Source organism: Camellia sinensis, chromosome 3, assembly GCF_055761805.1.
Source record: "Camellia sinensis isolate YWXY chromosome 3, ASM5576180v1, whole genome shotgun sequence".
NCBI lineage: Eukaryota > Viridiplantae > Streptophyta > Magnoliopsida > Ericales > Theaceae > Camellia > Camellia sinensis.
The window spans coordinates 78222501-78243605 of NC_138963.1; the positions used below are offsets into that span (position 1 = coordinate 78222501).

The window sequence follows — 21105 nt, forward strand, 5'->3', positions numbered from 1 at the left end:
GACTCTCTCTCTCAGCCCAACGAAGAGTTTTTCAGAGGATTTCGCAGGTTTTTTGCCTCTGCCTCAGCCTCAGCCTCCGTCTTGGTTAAATAGCCGAGGCAGCCACGCGTATCGCGCGCCACTTGACGCCAGACGACAAACGGGCGCGCCAGCCAAGGCGCTCACGTGCCTCGCCATCATCATGTCCGGCACACCTTTTTATGGATTGGGCACGCCTTTTTGATGGCACGCCTTTTGAAAGATTGGGCACACCTTTTGAGGGTGCGACTTTTTAAGGGGTCCGACAAGACTCTATAAACTGTCCCGGCATTTGATACCGGTTAGCTTTTTCAAGGGTCCGACAAGACTCTGTAAACTGTCCCGACATTGATTCCGGTTAGTTTCTACAAGGGTCCGACAAGACTCTGTAAACTGTCCCGACAGTGATTCCGGTTAGTTTCTACAAGGGTCCAGCAAGACTCCGTAAACTGTCACCACAACTGTCACAACATTGTCTGCTACAACGGTCCGACATGACCCCATAAACTGTCTTCTACATCGGTCTGACACCGCCATCCAGTGTCCTCTACACCGTTATGACACCACCATACAGTGTCCTCTACATGGTTATGACACCCCCATACAGTGTCCTCTACAACATTATGACACCACCATCCAGTGTCTTCACCAATGGTCTGACACGACCATACAGTGTCTCTTATCCTCTTTTTATTTTTATGTATTTTCTTGTTTTGTTCCTCTCTTCAAACTCAAGTTGGTTAGTTTCTATCCTCCTTGAGTTTGCGGGGGGGTTGTTAGAATTTACCATCACCTACCACCACTACCACCTCACCTACTCCACTAAACCTAACCCACTACACCATTACCACCTCACCTACTCCACTAAACCTAACCCACTACACCATCCACTACACCTACATCTATATAAGGAACCATTTGTAATAGACAGAATATCAATATCAATATAAATCAATCAATAATACATACAATTTATTCTCTCTCTATTTCTCTTTATACATTAAATTTTACAAAAAAAAAACAAACAAAACAAACAAAACAACCACATCCACTGGCGGGATTTTTCTTCTCTACTCTGCCGCCGGTCTCTTCTTCTTGCCTCCGTCCTGAGCGGTCCTTGACGGTGCTGCCTCCGTGTTTCCCACGCCACCAAGCAAGTTGCCTTCTCCCTGCTCCTCCACTACAGCATATGGCGGACCTCCAAATCGGAACATAACAGTTGCCTTCCGCTTCAGCTCCTTATTTTCCGCCTTTAGTACACTTATCTCTGCTCGTGCATCCTTATACATGCGCTGGAGCAGAGCCAGTTGGGCATTTAACTGCTGCACCTCATTTGTTCTACTCTGCAGCCGGTGCGACAAGTTTGTGACCGCAGTCATGGTCTCCACACATGACTTCAATGTATACTGATTGGCCTCCACATCCGATTGCACTGCCATTTTTTGCTCCACAGACCGCATAGGAAAGTTCAACGGCGCAAAACCAGAGGCGCTTGGTTGCGGTTCAAGGGCCACCGCACCAGTTATTTCTCTTGTGGACTCATTCAGGTCTGGAAAGAGCGTGAGCAGACCACGGGACGAGGACGCCATGTTCTGGGTAGCTGGACGGGAAGAAGAGGCCATATTATGGGTTGCTGAGTGTTTCAGAGACGGGTTGGTTACAGAGTGTTTCAGAATGCCAATGTTCAGCGGTTTCAGACTGATTTGCACAGCCTCCGCCTCAACCTTGGTTTAAATAGCCAGGGCAGATACGCGCCTCGCGCGCCACTTGACGCCAGACGACAAAACGGGCGCGCCAGCCAAGGTAGTCACGCGCCTCGCCATAATGTCCGGCACACATTTTTATGGATTGGGCGCGCCTTTTGATGGCACGCCTTTTGAAAGATTGGGCACACCTTTTGAGGGTGCGACTTTTTAGGGGTCCGACAAGACTCTGTAAACTGTCCCGACATTGATTCCGGTTAGCTCCTTCATGGGTCCGACAAGACTCTGTAAACTGTCCCGACATTGATTCCGGTTAGCTCCTTCATGGGTCCGACAAGACTCTGTAAACTGTCCCGACATTGATTCCGGTTAGCTTCTACATCGGTCCGGTGTGACCTCGTCACCTGTCCAGACTTTATCTGCTACAACGGTATGACACCACCATACAGTGTCCTCTACCACGTTATGACACCACCATATAGTATCTTCACCAACGGTCTAACACGACCATACAGTGTCTCCTATCCTCCTTTATTTTATGTATTTTCTTGTTTTGTTACTCTCTCCAAACTCAAGTTGGTTAGTTCCTATCCCCCTTGAGTTTGCGGGGGGCTGTTAAAAAAACCTACCAAAACCTACCACTACACCTACTCCACCCACTCCACCTACTACCAAAACCTACCACTACACCTACTCCACCCACTTCACCTACTCCACCTACTACATACCTACCTCCTCTAATCTTCTATATATAGGACTCATTGTAAACATAAATTGACAATCAATTAATAATACAATCAATATCTATACAATTCTCTATTTCTCTTTACATTATATTTCTACAGCTTGGTTTGGCATCTTCAAAAAAAGTCAAAAAGCCAAAAAGCCACTATCCTATTTAAGTCACATCATCCTATTTAAGTCACATCACCTCTCTACCACATCACTTTAAACCCAACTCATATTTCATAAAAAGTCAAAAAGTGCACCTATTTAGATTATCCCAAACCACCCTTAAATTCATGATAAATTTGTGGATTCCTTTTACTCAGTAAGGGAATCAGGATCAGCAAGCATGAAGTTACTAAATAATCATGTTTTTTCATTGGTTTTACGCTTGTTCTAGTATAGACATGTTCCCACCAATCAATTCTAAAGCCACTTTGAAATTGAAGCACAAGCTAATCTAATCATTTCTCTTGGAAACCACAAATGCTAACTTTGGCTCCTTCAAATTTAAATACAAATTTAAAGCCATGCAACTTGAACAGCCAACCAGGTGAACAATTTGCAAGAACCAACCCACTGACCCAAGTCAGAGGCATGTTCATGATCAAGTATTTTTTTCGTTTAATAGGTAGAGTTACATGTGATCTTACATGACAGTGTATTTATAATTCATATACAATAGTAGTATTATTTATATATGGACATATACATACTTTTTATATCTTTTTATAAATATAAATATATATATATTTATATCTTTTTATAAATATATGTTAGTGTTTATATACATATATATAAATTTAATAGGTCCTCTCATGACACTCTACCTACACATGTTCATATTGGACACTCTACCCTACCTAGATCTGTGTCTCCATGACCACAACACTAACCCCTAGGGGGTTCCAAGACGCTGCTCCTGACTTAGGCAACCATGATAGAATCGGGTGCCTTTAAGAACAACTATAGATCATAGGGGATGTTTGCTCAGTTAGAGAATTGCTTCGCCAAGGCGATGGAAGACTGAGCACAAGTTTCATGTGGAAATGGTTGGGCTTGGTAAGAGAGTGAATGCGTCTAATGCTTCCTGGAGAGGGACAAGCATGGGATGGACATGCTCGGGTGGAGAGCAGGTTGACCAGGCTCAGCAAAGGGGTGCTTCGAGAATGCCTAGTCAAGTGGGCTAAGATGTACTTGTGGAGTGTCCCTTAATGGCCAACCTAGTAAACTAGTCTCGGCTGGTATTGCTCGACACTGCGGGGGAGTATGTGGAGATGTATGATTGGTCCACAAGTCACCTAACGAGGCTGGCATGTGGATCCAAGCACGTTATAGATGATAACATGGTGAATATGTGGCATGCCACGTAGGAGAGCAAATACATGTAGCCAAAGTTATGAGAACTATATTTTCGCAAAGGTAATGAATTATTAACCTTCAACATACAGCTTCAATGACCTTAACTCTTAAATGTCAGGACTCTAATTGACAAAAATGAAGATGGCTATTTGAAAGACCTAATTTGTAGATATCATTTATCATGTGTGAAATAGCACCAACTGTTATCCTGCAACTTGAGATAAAAATCAAGATGGGTTCATATTCAGGATTGACAATCCCCGGTAAGATTTGGTAAGATGTACGCAATAGAATTAGAACTGACATGTTAGAGGAGACTTTCATTTAGGGTCTTGATATTCAGTGAATGCATTCAAATCAAAATAAAAGATGTTCTAGAAGAACAATTTGAGGAGCACGTATAATGGAACGAAAAAAAAAAAGGAAACTAAGAAACATGGCCATAGTATGGAATAAAAAAAAAAGGATGGTAATTAGATGGCCTAGAAATTTCTGAAATTGATGAAGGTACCTGTGAAGTGGATGGATTAAATAATTGTGATATAAGCTTTAACAGGTTCTGTGGGAAAGCAAACATATTAATCAACAGTTCAACACCAAACTAGATATGTGGCCTGACATATTGAATTAAGAAAATAGTTTGGTTTCATGATGGAGCACTAAATCTTATTGTTTCAACAATTTAGGAAAATAGTTCTCTGATCTTTTGGATATGCAGATAGGCTATTCCAACATATCCGCTAGGGAGTATTGCCTTTTAGCACCTACAACATATCTGCAAGGAACCCCACTGCACCTACGTCAGGGCCGAAGCTTAGGGCCCCCGCATGCTCTAAGTGCTAAAGAGTACGTTTAATCTCAACAAGGGGTTATGAAGACTCAAACCCAAACCTTGAGCGAGGGATTCGAAATTCTCTGGGGATCTTTGACATGGTGAGTTCTTAAAGATTTTAGATTCTGCTATTCTGCTGTAACCTAGGAAGCACGGGTGCGGGTGCGCCGATTCGGCAAAATTCAAAAAAAGTATGATGCGGGTATGGCTGCGGCTGCGGCTGCGGTACTCCGATATATATATATATATATATATTTATATATAATTATGGTTAAAGGATCCAACCTACAAATTAAAATTAAACATCAAAACTAAAAAGAGAACTACTCATTTTCCTATAATTTAAAACCATTAAGCGTTAAAAATAATATTTGTGAAATCACTCACTTTGACATGTTATGCACTATGAATTTGTTATCATAATTTATTTTTAAAATCTTTCTTTTTGCTCATTAATTTGCTATTTTTATAGGGTGAGATCAAAGAAATAACAGGAGACCAAAGAAAGATTTAAAGTTAATTGCCGACAGTAAAGGAAAAAAATTTTCAATTGAGGCAGGTTGTCAATTGCAATTTGCATATTACATAAAATTGCATCATTCTCAACCACTATTAATCAACTAATACCGTATCAATTTTTAATGTTTTGTGCATAAACTTTAAAAGTTTGTTATGATTAAAGATTTTATAAAGAAATTCTAGGAGGATCTGAAGTAAAAGCATAATGCATAGTCATACACAGAACTGCCCTTTATAGGCCTTGTTATTTTTTTTGTTCAAATTGCTTTTTAAAAATATCAAAATCATTTGCTGATATGCTTATACAATTCATACAAATAGACAGGATAGCAGAGAAGCATCAAAATTGTTGATCTGCAAGGGAACCAAAAAAAAAATAATAAAAAAAAAAATGCTGATCTGCAAGGGCACAACAAAAAAAAAAAAAAAAAAAAAAAGGTCCCGGCGTACCCACGCCGTACCCAAATGAACCAAGCGTACCGGACCCCTTTTGCCGTACTCGGTACGCGTACCCACGCCGTACCCAAATGAACCAAACGTACTGGACCCCCTTTTGCCGTACCCGGTACGCGCACCCGCATCCGCACCTGCACCCGGTACTCGTACGGCACTATTTTTGGAGTAGCCGTGCTTCACAGGCTGTAGCCATGTCTTTATAGATGTGTATAAGCAACATTAAGATGGCAAGGACAGCAAACCAAATAGCATTTCCCAAGACAGTTGGTTATAGGTAAAATAATGAACCAATTCTTTCTTTTTAAAAAACCACACTCAATAGATGTGGAGTGGATGCAATTTTGTATAATGTAAAACTTCAAAAAGCTCCTAAATTTCCCAGGACACAGTTTCTAGTTAAAATACCATTTGTGGGCTGAGTGACTTCCAGTTGAATCTCAATTGAAGACCGCCCAACCCATATAACCGCACCAACCATTTTCAGATCAACATCAACACTGATTGGCTTCTTCAGCACCATCTTGTCAACAGAAGCAGTGACCAGCAAGAGTGGCCTTGTCATGCTATCATCATCAGAACAGTGCTACTCCACAAAAGAACAGATATATTACTAAAGGAAAGGCAGAATGTTGGCAACAATAAGTGCTATTTACTATAGAAAATATTTTTTAACAGCATAGGATAGCACCTTAAACAAGGATTCTAAGTTAATGCAAAACAACCAGAAGAATCTCCTTGCACCTGCAGTATTTAATTGAATTCACATAGACAATGTCTCAACTTTACCCGACAAAATGGATGGAGTAAATCAATTCATAAAGTCAGTTTCTCCAAAAATACGAAACCAGCATTCATCTACAACTGCTGTTATGGTCAGGTGTTTCTCTCAGGTCAGTGCAAAATAGCCTTGCAGCAAGACACCGCAAAATGAACAGGCAGCCCGTGTTACATTGACTATTCTACTTCCCCTAGCTAAGTAGCACATACACGGACACATGACACAACACAACACGGAAGCGCTGACATGTCAATTTAAAAAAAAAAAAATGGACATGACAAGCATTTTATATTTTTACAAGTTTATTATATGTCATAATGAATAATTTATTCAAAGATAATAAAAAACACGTAACATAACACTAATTACATTAAAATTTTCTATATTTCATAATTTAAACATCAAGATATCACGTAACAATTACATTCTAAAGAATGCAAACAATTATAGAACGTTATAATACATGTGACATATTCATCTTTTAAATGTTTTGAAACATATTTCAAGTGCATAAGTTGTGTTATGAAGAATGCAAACATTGTCATTATCAAGGGATTTATCACATAGGACGTGTTCAAAAGTTCAAGAAGTGTTGTTGAAATGTTCACGAAATGTTAGTAGAGTGTTGAAATGTCTAAATGTTCACGAAATGTTAGTAGAGTGTTCAAGAATTTAATTTTTTAATTAAGACAAGTTGAAGAAGTTTCAAACAAGCTTTTAGGAGTGTCTGAAGAGTGTAGGTCAAGTTCCAAAAAGGGTTGCAGTCACCGTAATGGTTGCGGTGACGCGGTTGTGAATGCGGGGTGTAAAGGCCGTAGTGTAACAGTTGAGTTACTAGAACCGTGAATTTTTTATTTTTCACACAATTTGGAAAAAAAAACTATCGATACACATATTTTATTTTTTCAGAATCACATTTATTGGGATTTAAAATAGATTTTGATCAATTTTTTTTAGTTTTTAAGTATGATTCAATATATTTCATATTTTTAAATTACTATAAAAGGAGCTTTCTACATTTTATTTCAATAGTTAATGACTTTATATGTCATAGATCCATATTGTACCTCTTATTTTTATTTATTTGTTTAAGAATAATTAATTTTAAATGTCTACAAATTTATTTTTTACCAATACTTGAATTGACTAAATAAAAAATATTTACAATTATTAAAGGAAATGATTTTAAAAAAAAAGTTGTGTCAAACAAAAATTATTTTTGAGCTACTAAATATTGCAAAATGTGTATAATATATATTTTGTATGTGCAAAATGTGTATGATGTATAGTTTGTAAGCTTTTTTTTCTTGAAAGAAAATTGTTCAAAATATTATAAATGTGTGTAACGGTGTGTACTAGGCCGTTACGGTACTGCTATGGCTGTTACGATACTGCTACAGCCATTACGTAATACCGAAACGGCCGTTACACATGTGAATTTCCGTCACACCACAAAAGCGGGTGTAACGAGTAGCACTTACCGCCACAACCGTTACGTAACGCCGCTTTTTGAAACTTTGGTGTAGGTGTTAGACACAACACGCTTCCTCTGTAGAGGTGTCCGTGCTTCTTAGTCCCCTAGTGTACGTGTGTCCAACAGATATGACAAGGGTGATGGTATGAGATATGTGTCCGACATCTGTACCCAATTTCGACACTTGGATCCTCTACCTTATACGATGTTTGAAGAAAAAGATGCTTATATTCGCTAGAAAAGAAACATTTATAGCTTCTCACACGAATAGGAAATATAAATACTATATTTTTCTTAAATCCCATTTAAATTGAAATACTTTTCTAAACAATTTACAATATATTAATCTAAAAACAATTATACAATATGCAAAATCTAATAAGTATCTGCACTTGATACTTCTACCCGAGTCCATGTAACATAGCGGACATCAACAATTTCTCTAGATCATTCGCTCCAATGTAATGTTCCTTTATGGCCTAAGCCTTGGTCCTTACATAGTTTATTTCAATCAATATATCAAAAGGAGGCAAGCTTAGGCTGTTAACTAAATTTTGGCCTTGATTTCAGCCTTATATTCTTTCCTTATTTACCTTATTTATTCTAGAGATTTGGTTGCTGTAATCTCTGTAAATTAGGAGCTGATTATAGGGATTTGTCTTGACCTTCCCAATAGCTTTTTATTTGTTTCCTATAAACACATGTAAACAAATATAAATGTTGTTTCAAGCTAATATACATGCAGTTTCTTTTCATGGTATCCGAATATTTGATTGTTTTTTTTAAGCTATTACCTCCTAGTATGGCTTCATCTTCTCAATCTTTATCTTCAATGTTAACTTCTACCCTCGTCTCGTTCTTTTGAGCAATATCATCAATTATGTCTCCATCATATTAGATGAGACTAATTATCTGCTATGGTGAAGTCAGTTTGTTCCCATTCTTGAAGCCAATGATCTCTATGGCTATGTTGATGGATTGATCATGAAGCCAGCACAAACCATCAAGTCCGCAGAAGGGAAAGATATTCATAATCCAGACTACATCACATGGAACAAGAGTTACCAATTTGTCTTGGGCTGCAACAATGCAACTCTCATACAAGGCATTCTCACGCAGGTTCTTGGGCACTCCATTGCACATGAATTTAGGAAAGCTTTCACTCAATGGTTTTGAAGCAAAATCAAGCCCGCTTTGACCTTTTTAAAGGTGACATTCAATTGATTAAAAAAGGTACATCATCAATGTTAGAGTACCTCAATCGGCTCAAACATCTTGCCGATTCATTGGCTGCACTTCAGCACCCAATTCCTGATAAAGAGCTTGTTGGACATGAAAATCAGGAACACCCACCCACTTTTGCCAAACTTTGATCTCGACTTTTCAATCATGAACAACGTCTAAAACACTCTCCTCAGCATGCTCCACCCATGGGAGATACAACTTTCATGTCAACCAATGGATCTAGCACACGACAACATACATCATATGCACAGCCTACAATAAAAGTCATAGGAACGGGTTCCATAATTCTGGTTTTCCCTCTCAACAAAATAGATTCAATGAGTGTCAACAAGTACACAATGTATTTCCATTGCGTACTTGTTGAGGGGGTGCTTTGCGTTTGTCTCAGGATTAGTTGAGTCGTGCCTAAACTAGCCTAGACACCGGTCATCAAAAAAAAAAAAAAAAAAACAAGTACACGACGTATTTCCATAGTCTCCGTCTCAGAACTGTGGTTGTGGCTAGAACTCTAAAGGCAAACCATCTAAGAGGCACAGACATTGACACACGGACATGTTGACAGGCTAATTTTCAAAAAAAGCAAACACAATACGTTGAGGACACGCACGAAATATATAATTTTATATATTTATTATATGCAACATATATAAATATATCATTCAAAGATAATTATTAAAAAAAATGTAATATAACACTTATTTCATAAATTTACATTGTTTTTTATTTATTTATTTATTATTATTGTATCCTAAGTTATATAGTTCAAACTTATAATTAGTTTCATGTATGTCTAATCGGTGGACACGTGTGTTTAAGCAATGGCCACGAGTGTCTGGATCTAAATTTTTTTTTAAAATATAGGACACGTTTTGATGAGTGTCAGACATGTGTCAGGAAGTGTCCAATGAGTGTCGTTGTCCGACACAAACACAGCATGGATACGCCACCTTTTTACAGGTGTTTGTGTTTCTTAGCAAACCATACAAGGGAAAATGTCAGATATGTCGTTGACAAGGACATTGGCTGCCAAACGTCCATTTCCCTTCACACAAAACTATAATCCAAATCGAAGGCAGCAATCCTTTGCAGCCATGAACATTTCTAAAACTCCTTTAGTAGTTCAAGCTCAAAATTCTGATCCATGATGGTATCCAGACACTGGTGCAACCAATCATATGACAATAGATATGCCGCTTATTCAACAACCCCAACAATATTTGGGTTCTGATTCTGTTACTGTTGGCAATGGAGCTGGTCTTTGCATTTCTCACACAAGCAATATTTATTTTCACAAATTTGGTTCTCAATTCAAACTTGAAGATGCGATTTGTTTTCTTGCCATAAAGAAAATCTATTATCACAGTTTACTATTGGTGATAATAGCTCCTTTAAAAAAAAAAAAAAAAATTCATGGGATTATAGTGTCAAGGATTTTGCTATAGAAAATTTCTTCTAATGAGAACCATTAAAGACAATTTGTATTCACTTCCTCTTTCTAGAGCACAATTAAGACATTTATGGTGCTTTGAAAAAAACTTGGCTAAATTACACCTCTGGTCTCCCAAGTTTGAGTGGAATTTCACTTTGGTCCTCGGAATTTCAATTTGAATAATTTAGTCCTCACACTTTCAATTTTGTTGCAATGTGGTCCCTCCGTCATGCGTTGTTAACATTTTGAACCGAGAAAAAAAAAAAAAAATCACGTGCAAAACTAGAAGGATCAAAGTGGAATTCAAGATAAACTATACGGGCCACTAATGTAATGAATAGATTGCACTGGTGGTCCTTGTTTGTTTTGAATTTTACTTTGGTCCCTCTAGTTTTACACATGGTCTTTTTCATTCCAAATTCTAATAGTAAGTGACAGAGGAATCACATTGCAAAAAGATTAAAAGTGCCAGGACCAAATTGTTCAAATTGAAACTACATGGACCGAACTTAAACCATAGGGACTAATAGTGTAATTCACCAAAAAAACTTCAGTTGTGGTTCATGTCAAATGGGAAAAAGTAAGAAATTTCCACATCATCTACTAGAAATTCTCTTCATCTCTTTTTTTTTTTTTTTTTTTTTTTGGGTCCATAGTGATATTTGGGGTGACACAACAAACCAAACCAAGCCTTAAGTCCCATTAAATGGGGTCGGCTACATAAATCCTTCTTCTCTACTCAACTCTATCCAAGGCCATTTCGTTAGTCAAATTAAGGAGGTTCATATCTCAATTTACTACACTAGCACACGTCAATCTAGGTTTACCCCTACCCCTAAGACTTTCATTTACCATCACTGTATCGCATCTTTTTACTACTGTCTTTGTTGGTCTTCGTTGTATATGACCAAACCATCTATTTCGGATATAGTGCCATCTATTTCGGGTTATCATAATTACATTGCTTTCATAGATGGATTTTAGTCGTTTTGTAGGATTTATCTTATGAAAGTCAAAAGTGATAGCATTGCATGCTTTACTCACTTCAAAAAGATGATGGAAACTCTGTAGTCTACAAAGATCAAGTATTTTCAGGGTGATGGAGCCTTAGAATAAACAAAAGGTGATTTTAAATTTGTCTTGGTTGAATGTGGTATTACTCTTCAGATCTCAAGTTCTCACACTGAACAACAAAATGGTATTGTGGAATAAAAGCATTGTCATATTATTGAATTGGGACTTTCCTTGATGTTTCATTTTCTATACTTAAACAATACTGGTTGGGAGCTGTTTACACTACTGCATGTCTTATTAATTGGTTATCCACACTGGTATTTAGGTGTAGTAGCGCTAAAATAGCACAGGAGAACATAGAACACTCACTCCAATGGTGTAGTGTATACTGTGCTAAAATAACACAGTGCTATTTTAGATACACCTTTGTCCAGTTGATTTTATAATAAAAATTACATCTATACCATTATAAATGAACCCAACAACAAAGAAATTGAAATCCTCACCTATCCTCACTAATTTATTAATAACAATTAAAATTCTCAATAAAATTATTTGACTTTATTAATTCTCACCAAAATTCTCATTAACTTATTAATTTGTAACTTCAACTTAAATTAATAGTTAGTGATGGAGGTTGATAGGTAATGAAAAAAAAGCACCAAGAAAAAAAAAGAAGCAAAAAGACTATTAGAGCACATGTGACATTTTAGCACAATAAATACTCCACAGCAATAAAGTAGCTTGTAGCAAATCTGTATACAAATGTACTTTTAATGTGCTCCAATAGCATTAAAAAAATACTACACCAATGGAGCTGCTCTAAGCCTCCCTATGATGTTTGCTTAAACAGCAACCCTGATTACACCATTCTTCACAATTTTGGATGTGCTTGTTATCCATATTTGGGACCATACAAACAAGACAAGCTAAGTCCCAAATGAGTTCAATGTGTATTCTTGGGATATAGTACAGTAAATCAATACATGGGCTGCCAATGCCATTGTCTGGATCCCAAGACTGGCCGCATTTACATTCGAGGCATATTGTTTTTGATGAGTCCACCTTTCTGTTTGCAACCACGGCATCTGATTCACCCACCTTGAACACTCATCAACAATGGGCTAATCTACCCATCCCACTTACACCATCAGGTCATAATTTCCATCTTCCTATTTCTCCAATGACTTCTCCACAATCATCTTCCTCATCACCATCACCATCTCCATCCCTATCTCATTCTGACACATAACTCTTCTATTGATGAATGTATGCTCAATCCCCATTAACCTCTCCCATCTCATCACAAACCCCTTCCTCCTCACCAACTAAACTCTTCTATTGACAAACCTATGCCCAATCCTCCCATTAACCTCTCTGACCTCATCACACACCCCTTCCTCCTCACCAGCTAAGACTGAAATTTCTGAACCACCGGCTGCTATCCCTACAAATCCTATGGTGAAACACCTCAAGGCTGGTATTGTGAAACCAAAATACGACTCTTGTCTGCAAAGTGTCCTATTCCCCAACCCTTCATTGCCTCCTTACCTTCTCGCGACGTACTGAACCATCTACCTATCATCATCCCTCTATAAATCCCAAATGTTGATCTTTAATGTAAGATGAGTATGAGTTAATGCCCTTATTTCCAACGGAACATGTTTTCTTGTCCCTCATTATTTCTCTATGAAGGTAGTCGGGTCCCAAATGGGTATATAAGATTATGAAAAAAAAATAAAAATAATAAAAAATAAAAAAAAGAATAACTGATGGTTCCACTGAAAGATATAAATCTCCTCTTGTTGCCAAGGGCTATACTCAACTAGATAGTGTGGAGACAGTGTTGACTTTTCAAAAATGCTCAGTCTAGTAGTGAAGTTTGCTACCATTCACATAGTTTTATCACTTGTTCTCATTCATCACTGGCCTATTCATCAACTTGATGCCAAAAATGTTTCCTTCATGGAGTACTTTCATAGGAGGTTTATAGAGAGCAACCCCTGGTCTTCCGCTACTCTTCTTGTCCTAGACATGTTTGTCGCCTTCATAAGGCCATTTATGGTCTCATACAAGTCCCTCGTGCCTGGTTTCGTAGGTTTAGTGGCTTCCTCTTTCATTATGGCTTATGAAGCACAGATATTTCAAAATAGGTGCCGTAACGGTGTCGAACATAGGGACACGCCAGGGACACAGCAGGAACACAAGGACACGGCTAGGACATGCCAAATGGCATGTCCCTTTAATTTTATTTTCTTTTTTTGATGGGGACATGCCAGGGACAAGTGTGTTCAAATATGGATAATCTATTAATTTGTTTAAATGTAGTGGTTCTTATATGTATATAGAATTAATGTTAGTTTTATTAATTTTGATTGTTTGGTAACATAATATTAATCTACCTAGCAAATATAAATAAAATAAATTAAAAGAAATTTTCCATGTCCCCTGTCATGTCCGTATCCCCATTTTTTTGAAATCACCGTGTCTATGTCTGTGTCCATGCTTCATAGACAATGGCTTTATCTGCGGCATAGTCGACTCCAGTATGTTTGTGTTTTTGGTCCTCGACTAGTATCCTGGTTCTTCTTCTCTACGTGATGACATTATCTCAAACAGGAAGTTCTTTCCTTCTTTAGTCGTTGATTCATGAACTTAGTACACAATTTGCCATGGAAGAATTAGATGATCTGCACGATTTTTTGGAAATTGACACTAAGCTTACTTCTCAGGGACTTCATCTATCTCATTCCAAACACATGCTTGCTCTTGTCTGACACGCAACCATGTTGGAAACCAAACCTTGCTCTACACCAGTCTGGCTGGTTCTAAGCTATCTATCCATGATGGAGACCGATTATCTGATCCTCCATTTTATAGGCAAATTGTGGTGCACTTCAATACCTTATCATGCCTTGATCTGATATTACTTATGCCTATGAAGCACGGATACTTCAAATAGGGTGACGTATCTGTATCGTATCCGTATCAGATACCGATACTCCTTGGATACTCGCGGATACGTATCGGATACTTATTGAAAGTATCAGATACTTTTTAATTATTTTTTCATTAATTTTGGAGTATCGGATACTTAATTTTGAAGTATCGGATACTCCAAGTCATGTTTACTTGTTTTATGAAATTAGAATTGTAACATTTCTTGCATAGTAATATAATATAATACAATATAATTGCAAGTATACAAATAAGAATATTTTTCTAATACTTTGTTAAGTCTTTCGATAAGAAGAGCATAGTGAGTTAAATAATAAAATTTATCAAATTGATGTATCCTAATTATTTCATTCATGTCCCCTATAACTACATAGAAAGTAAGAATTAATAAGAGAATATAACAATAATAAAATTAATTATCAATAAATAAATAAGCAAGTAAACTTGAATACAATATTTTTCACTAGTGTCAAAGGAAAAAGTATAGGGACAAGTTGTGAATTGTTCTATTATTGTAATATAAATATATTAAACTTGATATTGAAATGAAATATTTGCAAGACCTATTAAAAATTTAAGAAGTAAACAAGCTACTAGCTTAAATTAATACAAAATTCTTAAAGGTTAATATTTTGCATTATAAAATTATATTGTGGTTTCTCAACGTTCTTTAGCTTATGTGTAACTCACTATTAATAATTTTAAAAAATATATTTTTCACAAACGTATCTTAACCGTACCGGTATCCTGTTTTTTTCGGTTTTGTCGTATCACCGTATCCGTATCGTGTCGTATCTGTATCTCGTATCCGTATCTGTGCTTCCTTGACTTATGCCATCAATCAAGCCTAACGTTTATACATTCCCCTACTACAGTTCACTTATAGGCTGTGAAGGGCATTCTCAGGTATATCAAAGGTACCATTCATCTTGGCATGCATCTCACACCATACTCTTCTTTTCAATTACATGCCTTCTCTGACGTTGATTGGCCTGGTGGTCTAGATGATAGGCGTATTGCATCTTCCTTGGTCCAATCTTGGAGTGCTGATCCTAACCTTGCAAGAAACAACTCATTGTTGCACAGTTTAGTGCTAAGCAGAATATCATGCCTTAGCGTCCACGTAAGAAGCACCAACACTCCAAGATTGGTGGTGTCCATGTCCGATGAGGTAAGGACACTGACAAAACGAGGGCACTTGTGTCCACGTGGCATATCAATTTTTTTAATTGTTAGTTTTTTGCAGGACACGTTATGAACACTTCATGGACACACATGCCTTGTCTGTGAACACGCTTCAGGACACCTTTGTAGAATTTTTTTCATGATTTTTGAATGTTGATTTGGAGTCAAAAGTAAAATAAATGGAAATAAAAATGAAAAAAGCAAATCAAACCAAACTAAGCCTCGTGCCCCAATCAAGTGGGGTCAACTAAAAAAACTACAACATGTATACATCGATGCCTCTCATATCTATGTATCCTAAATTTATATTCATAAACATTGTAACTAAAAATATATTAAATTGTTTTTGTTTTCCATATACCTCCCCGCGTTCATATCCTAACTGTTTTAGAATCGCAATGTCAGTGTTCGTGCTCCTTAGGCTTCTACTGTTGCTGAACTCACATGGCTTGTTTTCTTCTTTGTGGACTTCACATCTCACTTACTGTGATAATGTTAGTGCTAACTACAGCACTGCCAATCCAGTTTGTCATGCTCTCACAAAACATATTGAGATAGATTATCATTTTGTTACTGACCTTATCACCATAGGCGTCCTTAATACACAATTTGTTCATACGGGAGAGCCAAACTGCAGATGTCTTAACAAAATCTGTCTTCCTCTCGATTCCTTCTGCTCCGTGACAAACTCTGCTTAGTGACCTTATCACCATTGGCGTCCTTTAATACACAATTTGTTCATATGGAGAACCAAACTGCAGATGTCTTAACGAAATCTGTCTTCCTCTCGATTCCTTCTGCTTCATGAAAAACTCATGGTGCACTCGCTCCTCATCAGTTTGCCCTATTAAGTGAACTTTTGCCTTGATTTCAGCCTTATATTATTTTCATATTTACCTCATTTGTTCTAAAGATTTGATTGATGTAATATCCGTAAATTAAGAGTTGGTATAACTTGCGTACAAGAAACTACGTGAACGGGTGAAAAAGCTACGGGTTTAACCTGTATTATAGTGGCAAGGATAGACATAGGAATGGGGTAGGAATAATAGTTGCCAAGGGTCTTGTAAAAAATGTAGTGGCAGTTATCAGGAAAGGTGATAGGATTATGTTGGTTAAACTAGTTATTGGAGAGAATATAGTGAACGTTATTAGTGCATACCACAAGTAGGATTAGATGATCAGACTAAGATTTTTTGGACCAAATGGATGAGGTATTACAGGAGATACCCATAAGAGAAAACCTAGTTATAGGGAATGATTTCAACGGCCATGTAGGAATAGATAAACTAGGTTATGAGAGGGTGCATGGTGGGTATGATTTTGGTGATAAAAATGAGGCTAGTGAGAGTATTTTAGATTTGCGTTGGCTTCTGACCTGGTGGTGGCCAATACTATGTATAAGAAGAGATAGGAACATTTGATAACTTTTAAGAGTTGGTCAGTTAGGAGCCAAATAGACTCTTTCTAGTAAGAAAAGTGGACCGTCTAAAATGCAACAACTGTAAGGTGATTTCTAGAGAGAGCCTGACATCTCGACATAGGATTTTAGTACTAGATTTATGCTTTAAAAGGCAATACCAAGCTAGGAAGGATAATGAGCATCGTAGGACGAGATGGTGGGACTTAAAAGGGATAAACTAGAAATATTTAATAATAGAATGAATAAAGAAGGAATTTGAGACTTGGAAGATGATGCTAACACTATGTGAAACTCAATGGCCAATTATATGAGGAGAATCTCAACGGATGTCCTTAAAGAGTCCAAAGGAAAGGGACCTAACTCTAGGGAAACTTGGTGGTGGAGAGAGAAGGTTGAAGTGGTAGTAAAGACGAAAAAAAGAGTGGAAAAACTAATTTGAAAAGTTGTTAAATGAGGAACATGGAGGTAGGTCAAAAGGGAAGGAAGTAGGCAGTAATAAGAAAAATCAGGACAACAGGTTCTATCATAGGATTAGGAACTTTGAAGTAGAGATTGCACTTGTGAATATGAAATCAAATAAGCCTTTAGGACAAGATGATATCCCTGTTGAAGCTTGGAAATGTTTGGGTAAGAAGGGGGTTACTTGATTGATTAAGTTATTTAGTAAGATTTTGTTGACTAGGAAAATGCGAGAGGAGTGGAGGAAGAGTATTTTGGCGCCAATCTATAAGAATAAAAGAGATTTCTAAAATTGCAACAACTATAGAGGAATCAAGCTAATGTGTCATATAATGAAAATGTGGGATAGAGTGATGGAACGTCGATTGCGAGATATAATAGAGGCGTCAGAAAATCAATTTGGGTTTATGCCTGGTAGGTCAACAATGGAAGCAATTGATCTTTTGAAGAGAGTAATAGAAAAGTATAGAGAAAAGAAAAGAAAAGAAAAGAAACATTCATATGATTTTTATCGATCTTAAGAAAACATATGATAGAGTGCCTTAGGATATAATCTTGTGGGTGTTAGAGAAGAAAGGGGTGATAAAAAGTTACATTGATGTGATTATGGATATGTATGAAGGTGTGGTGACCACTATTAGATCGCCTGCTAGAGAGACAAGTGAATTTCCAATTATTGTAGGGTTACATCAAGGATCAACCTTAAGTCCGTATCTTTTTGCTTTAGTTATGGATGAGTTAACGAGAAATATTCAAGATGATGCGCTATAGTGTATGCTTTTTGTAGATGATATCGTATTTGTGGATGAGACTAGAGGAGTTAACACTAAGTTGGAAACTTGGAGAGAAACACTTGAATCTAAAGGATTTAAGATAAGCAGAACTAAGACAGAGTACATAGAGTAATTTTAGTAATAGTAATAATGGAAGCAAAGGAGAAGTGAAGATTCAGAATTAAGAAATACTTAAAAATGAACCTAAGAAGCATGGATACAGACATGCGACACGACACGGATACGACACGGACACCCCAACATGCTAATTTTCAAAAAAATGCAGGACACAACACGTGGAGGACATGCATGAAATATATAATTTTATATATTTATTATATGTTATATATACGAATATATCATTCAAAGATAATAAAAAATACAATGACACTAATTCCTATAAATTTATATAGTTTTTGTTTTATTATTATATCTTAAGTTGTTTTGTACAAGCTTATAATTAGCTTCACTTGTGTCTAATTGTGTGTTTAAGCGATAGACGTATATGTTCTCTAAGTGTCTAGACAGAGAGTGTCCAAGTCTTTAAAAAAATAAATAAAAAATAAGACATGTTTTGAAGAGTGTCAGACACGTGTTGGGAAGTGTCCAAAGAGCGTCGGTGTCTGACACAGACACAACACGGATACGTCACCTTTTTAGAAGTGTCCGTGCTTCTTAGAAGTGAACATATTCATTATTTAGGATCGATTATCACAACGGCTGGGGAGATTGGAGCAGATGTGATTCATAGAATTAAGACGGGATGGCTTAAATGGCGTAGTGCGTCTAGGGTGCTATGTGATAAACGAGTACCCACTAAACTAAAAGGGAAGTTCTATAGAACGGCTATGAGACCAGCGATATTGTATGGGTCGGAATATTGGGCAACTAAGAAACAACATGTAGATAATATGAGTATTGCTGAGATAAGGATGCAAAAGTAGATATGTGGCAAGACTAGAAAAGATAGAGTTAAGAATGAGTATATTCGTGAGTAGTACAGATAGAACATAAGTTGAGAGAGAATAAATTGAGATGGTTTGGTCATATATAACGGAGACCAACAGAAGCAGTAGTGAAGAGATACGATACAGTGACGATAGATGAAAGTGTTAGGAGAAGGGGCAGATCTAGATTGATATGGGCTAGTATAGTAAATAGAGATATGAACGTCCTTAATTTGACTAACGAAATAGCCTTGGATAGAATCGAGCGGAGAAGAAGGATTAGCCGTCCCATTTGATGGGACTTAATGCATGGTTTGGTTTGGTTTATACACGTGTATAAAATGTAAATGCTTCTTCAAGCTAATATACACAGGCCATGGCACATATAAAGGTCATTAGTATCAACAACAAAAAATTGATCAAAAACCCAGAATAAGGCACACTGTCAATTTTGTAAACACTCGCTAACATGTCACCCATTACCCATCTTTCCAATGACAGTGTAAAACATAAAATTTTAATTTAGGAGAAGAACAATCCATACAATTAATAAGCCTGATGATATGTAATCTAAGGAATGAATTCATTATCAGCAAACTCACAAACACAGGCACACAACAAAAGATCTCTGCTGCAATCACAACTGCGTTCAGACAATTGAATTGCAAGCACAACCCAAAAACCCAAATGTTGAAAAGCACAGAAACAAGCAAGAAATGGAAGACAATAATACCTTGACTGAGATGGTGCCAGCAAGGGCATCAAGGTCTTCAAGCAATTTCCCAATTCTGACCTCATTCCATGGATCCCTATACTGCTCTCTTAATATATAATCAGTAGAGAAATTATACAGAATCGTGGTCCGGCTCTGAAAGGGAGTCTTGGTGAGCAATTGACTCTGTGGAGGGGCATCAACTGGTGGGTCAAGGAGTATCTCAAAGATGTTAGACCTTGCTTCCCACAGAGCATTGGTGACAGGTGAATGGTACATTCCAGGCCACAAGCTAAGAGGCTTCCTGGGAACATCATCGGCATGAGGGGAACTCTCGAAAGGGGAAGTTAAAGTGGAAAAAACAGGAATGGTATTGGAGTGAGAGGAATTGGAATTGGAATCCATGGAATCTTGGGTAGTTCTTGAAATGGGTTTTTGAGGGGATTTAGCGGGGTTTTGATGATCAAAGAGGGTTTTGAGGAGTAATTGAAGAAGTGGGTTTTTTTCAATGGGGTCAGTTTTTGTCGACGAAGAACTGGGTGTATGAGCTTCTGGGGTTTGAAAATGGTGGAAAAGTTGAAAGGCGTAGAGTAGAAATGTAGTTGGTTTTTTGGAATCTAGATCGACTCGTTGCATTTCTTCCTTAAAACCACTTTTAGGCCTAATTAATTATTTATATTTTAAGATTTGTCTAATATATTAAATTTATAAAAAAATTAAATTGCTCAGATATTAGAAAATATGTGTTTGAAAAACTGTTTATTAAATTTTTAGAAAAAATAATTTTTAGTTCGAGTTTTTCGAACACATACTTTCTGATATGCAATCAACTTGATTTTTTACAAATATATACTGAACAAATCTTGAAATATGAACAGTTCAAATTAACAAAATTGAGCCTAAAATAAACCCAATGGCCTTGTAAATAGGAAATGAAAGGAGGGAATCTTGATTCGGTTTTTTGGGGTAGGGCGTGTTTGTTTGCTAGGAAAGCAAAAGATAAATGAGAAAGAAATTCATCATAGCAATGAATGGGTTGAGTAATGGAGGGTCTCTTCTCTGGTCAATTCGGTTCTGTTGCTTTTTGGTGTG

The 21105-nt window shown here is 37.1% G+C and overlaps 1 protein-coding gene across 2 annotated transcripts in view; it reads right to left on the reverse strand.

Moving 5' to 3' along the window:
- Window positions 1–20657, reverse strand: part of LOC114303452 (Thioesterase/thiol ester dehydrase-isomerase superfamily protein) — a 26742-nt gene extending 6085 nt beyond the window's left edge. The window contains exons 1-2 of one of the 2 annotated variants that reach the window (XM_028248581.2): window positions 20035–20657; window positions 6022–6199 (exon numbers count right to left, since the gene is read on the reverse strand). In XM_028248581.2, the coding sequence (XP_028104382.2) occupies window positions 6022–6199; window positions 20035–20649 (793 nt within the window). In that variant the 5' untranslated portion in view covers window positions 20650–20657. The remainder of the gene's footprint in view (window positions 1–6021; window positions 6200–20034) is intronic. The other variant, XM_028248582.2, reaches the window with a different exon arrangement.
- Window positions 20658–21105: the final 448 nt, after the last annotated feature.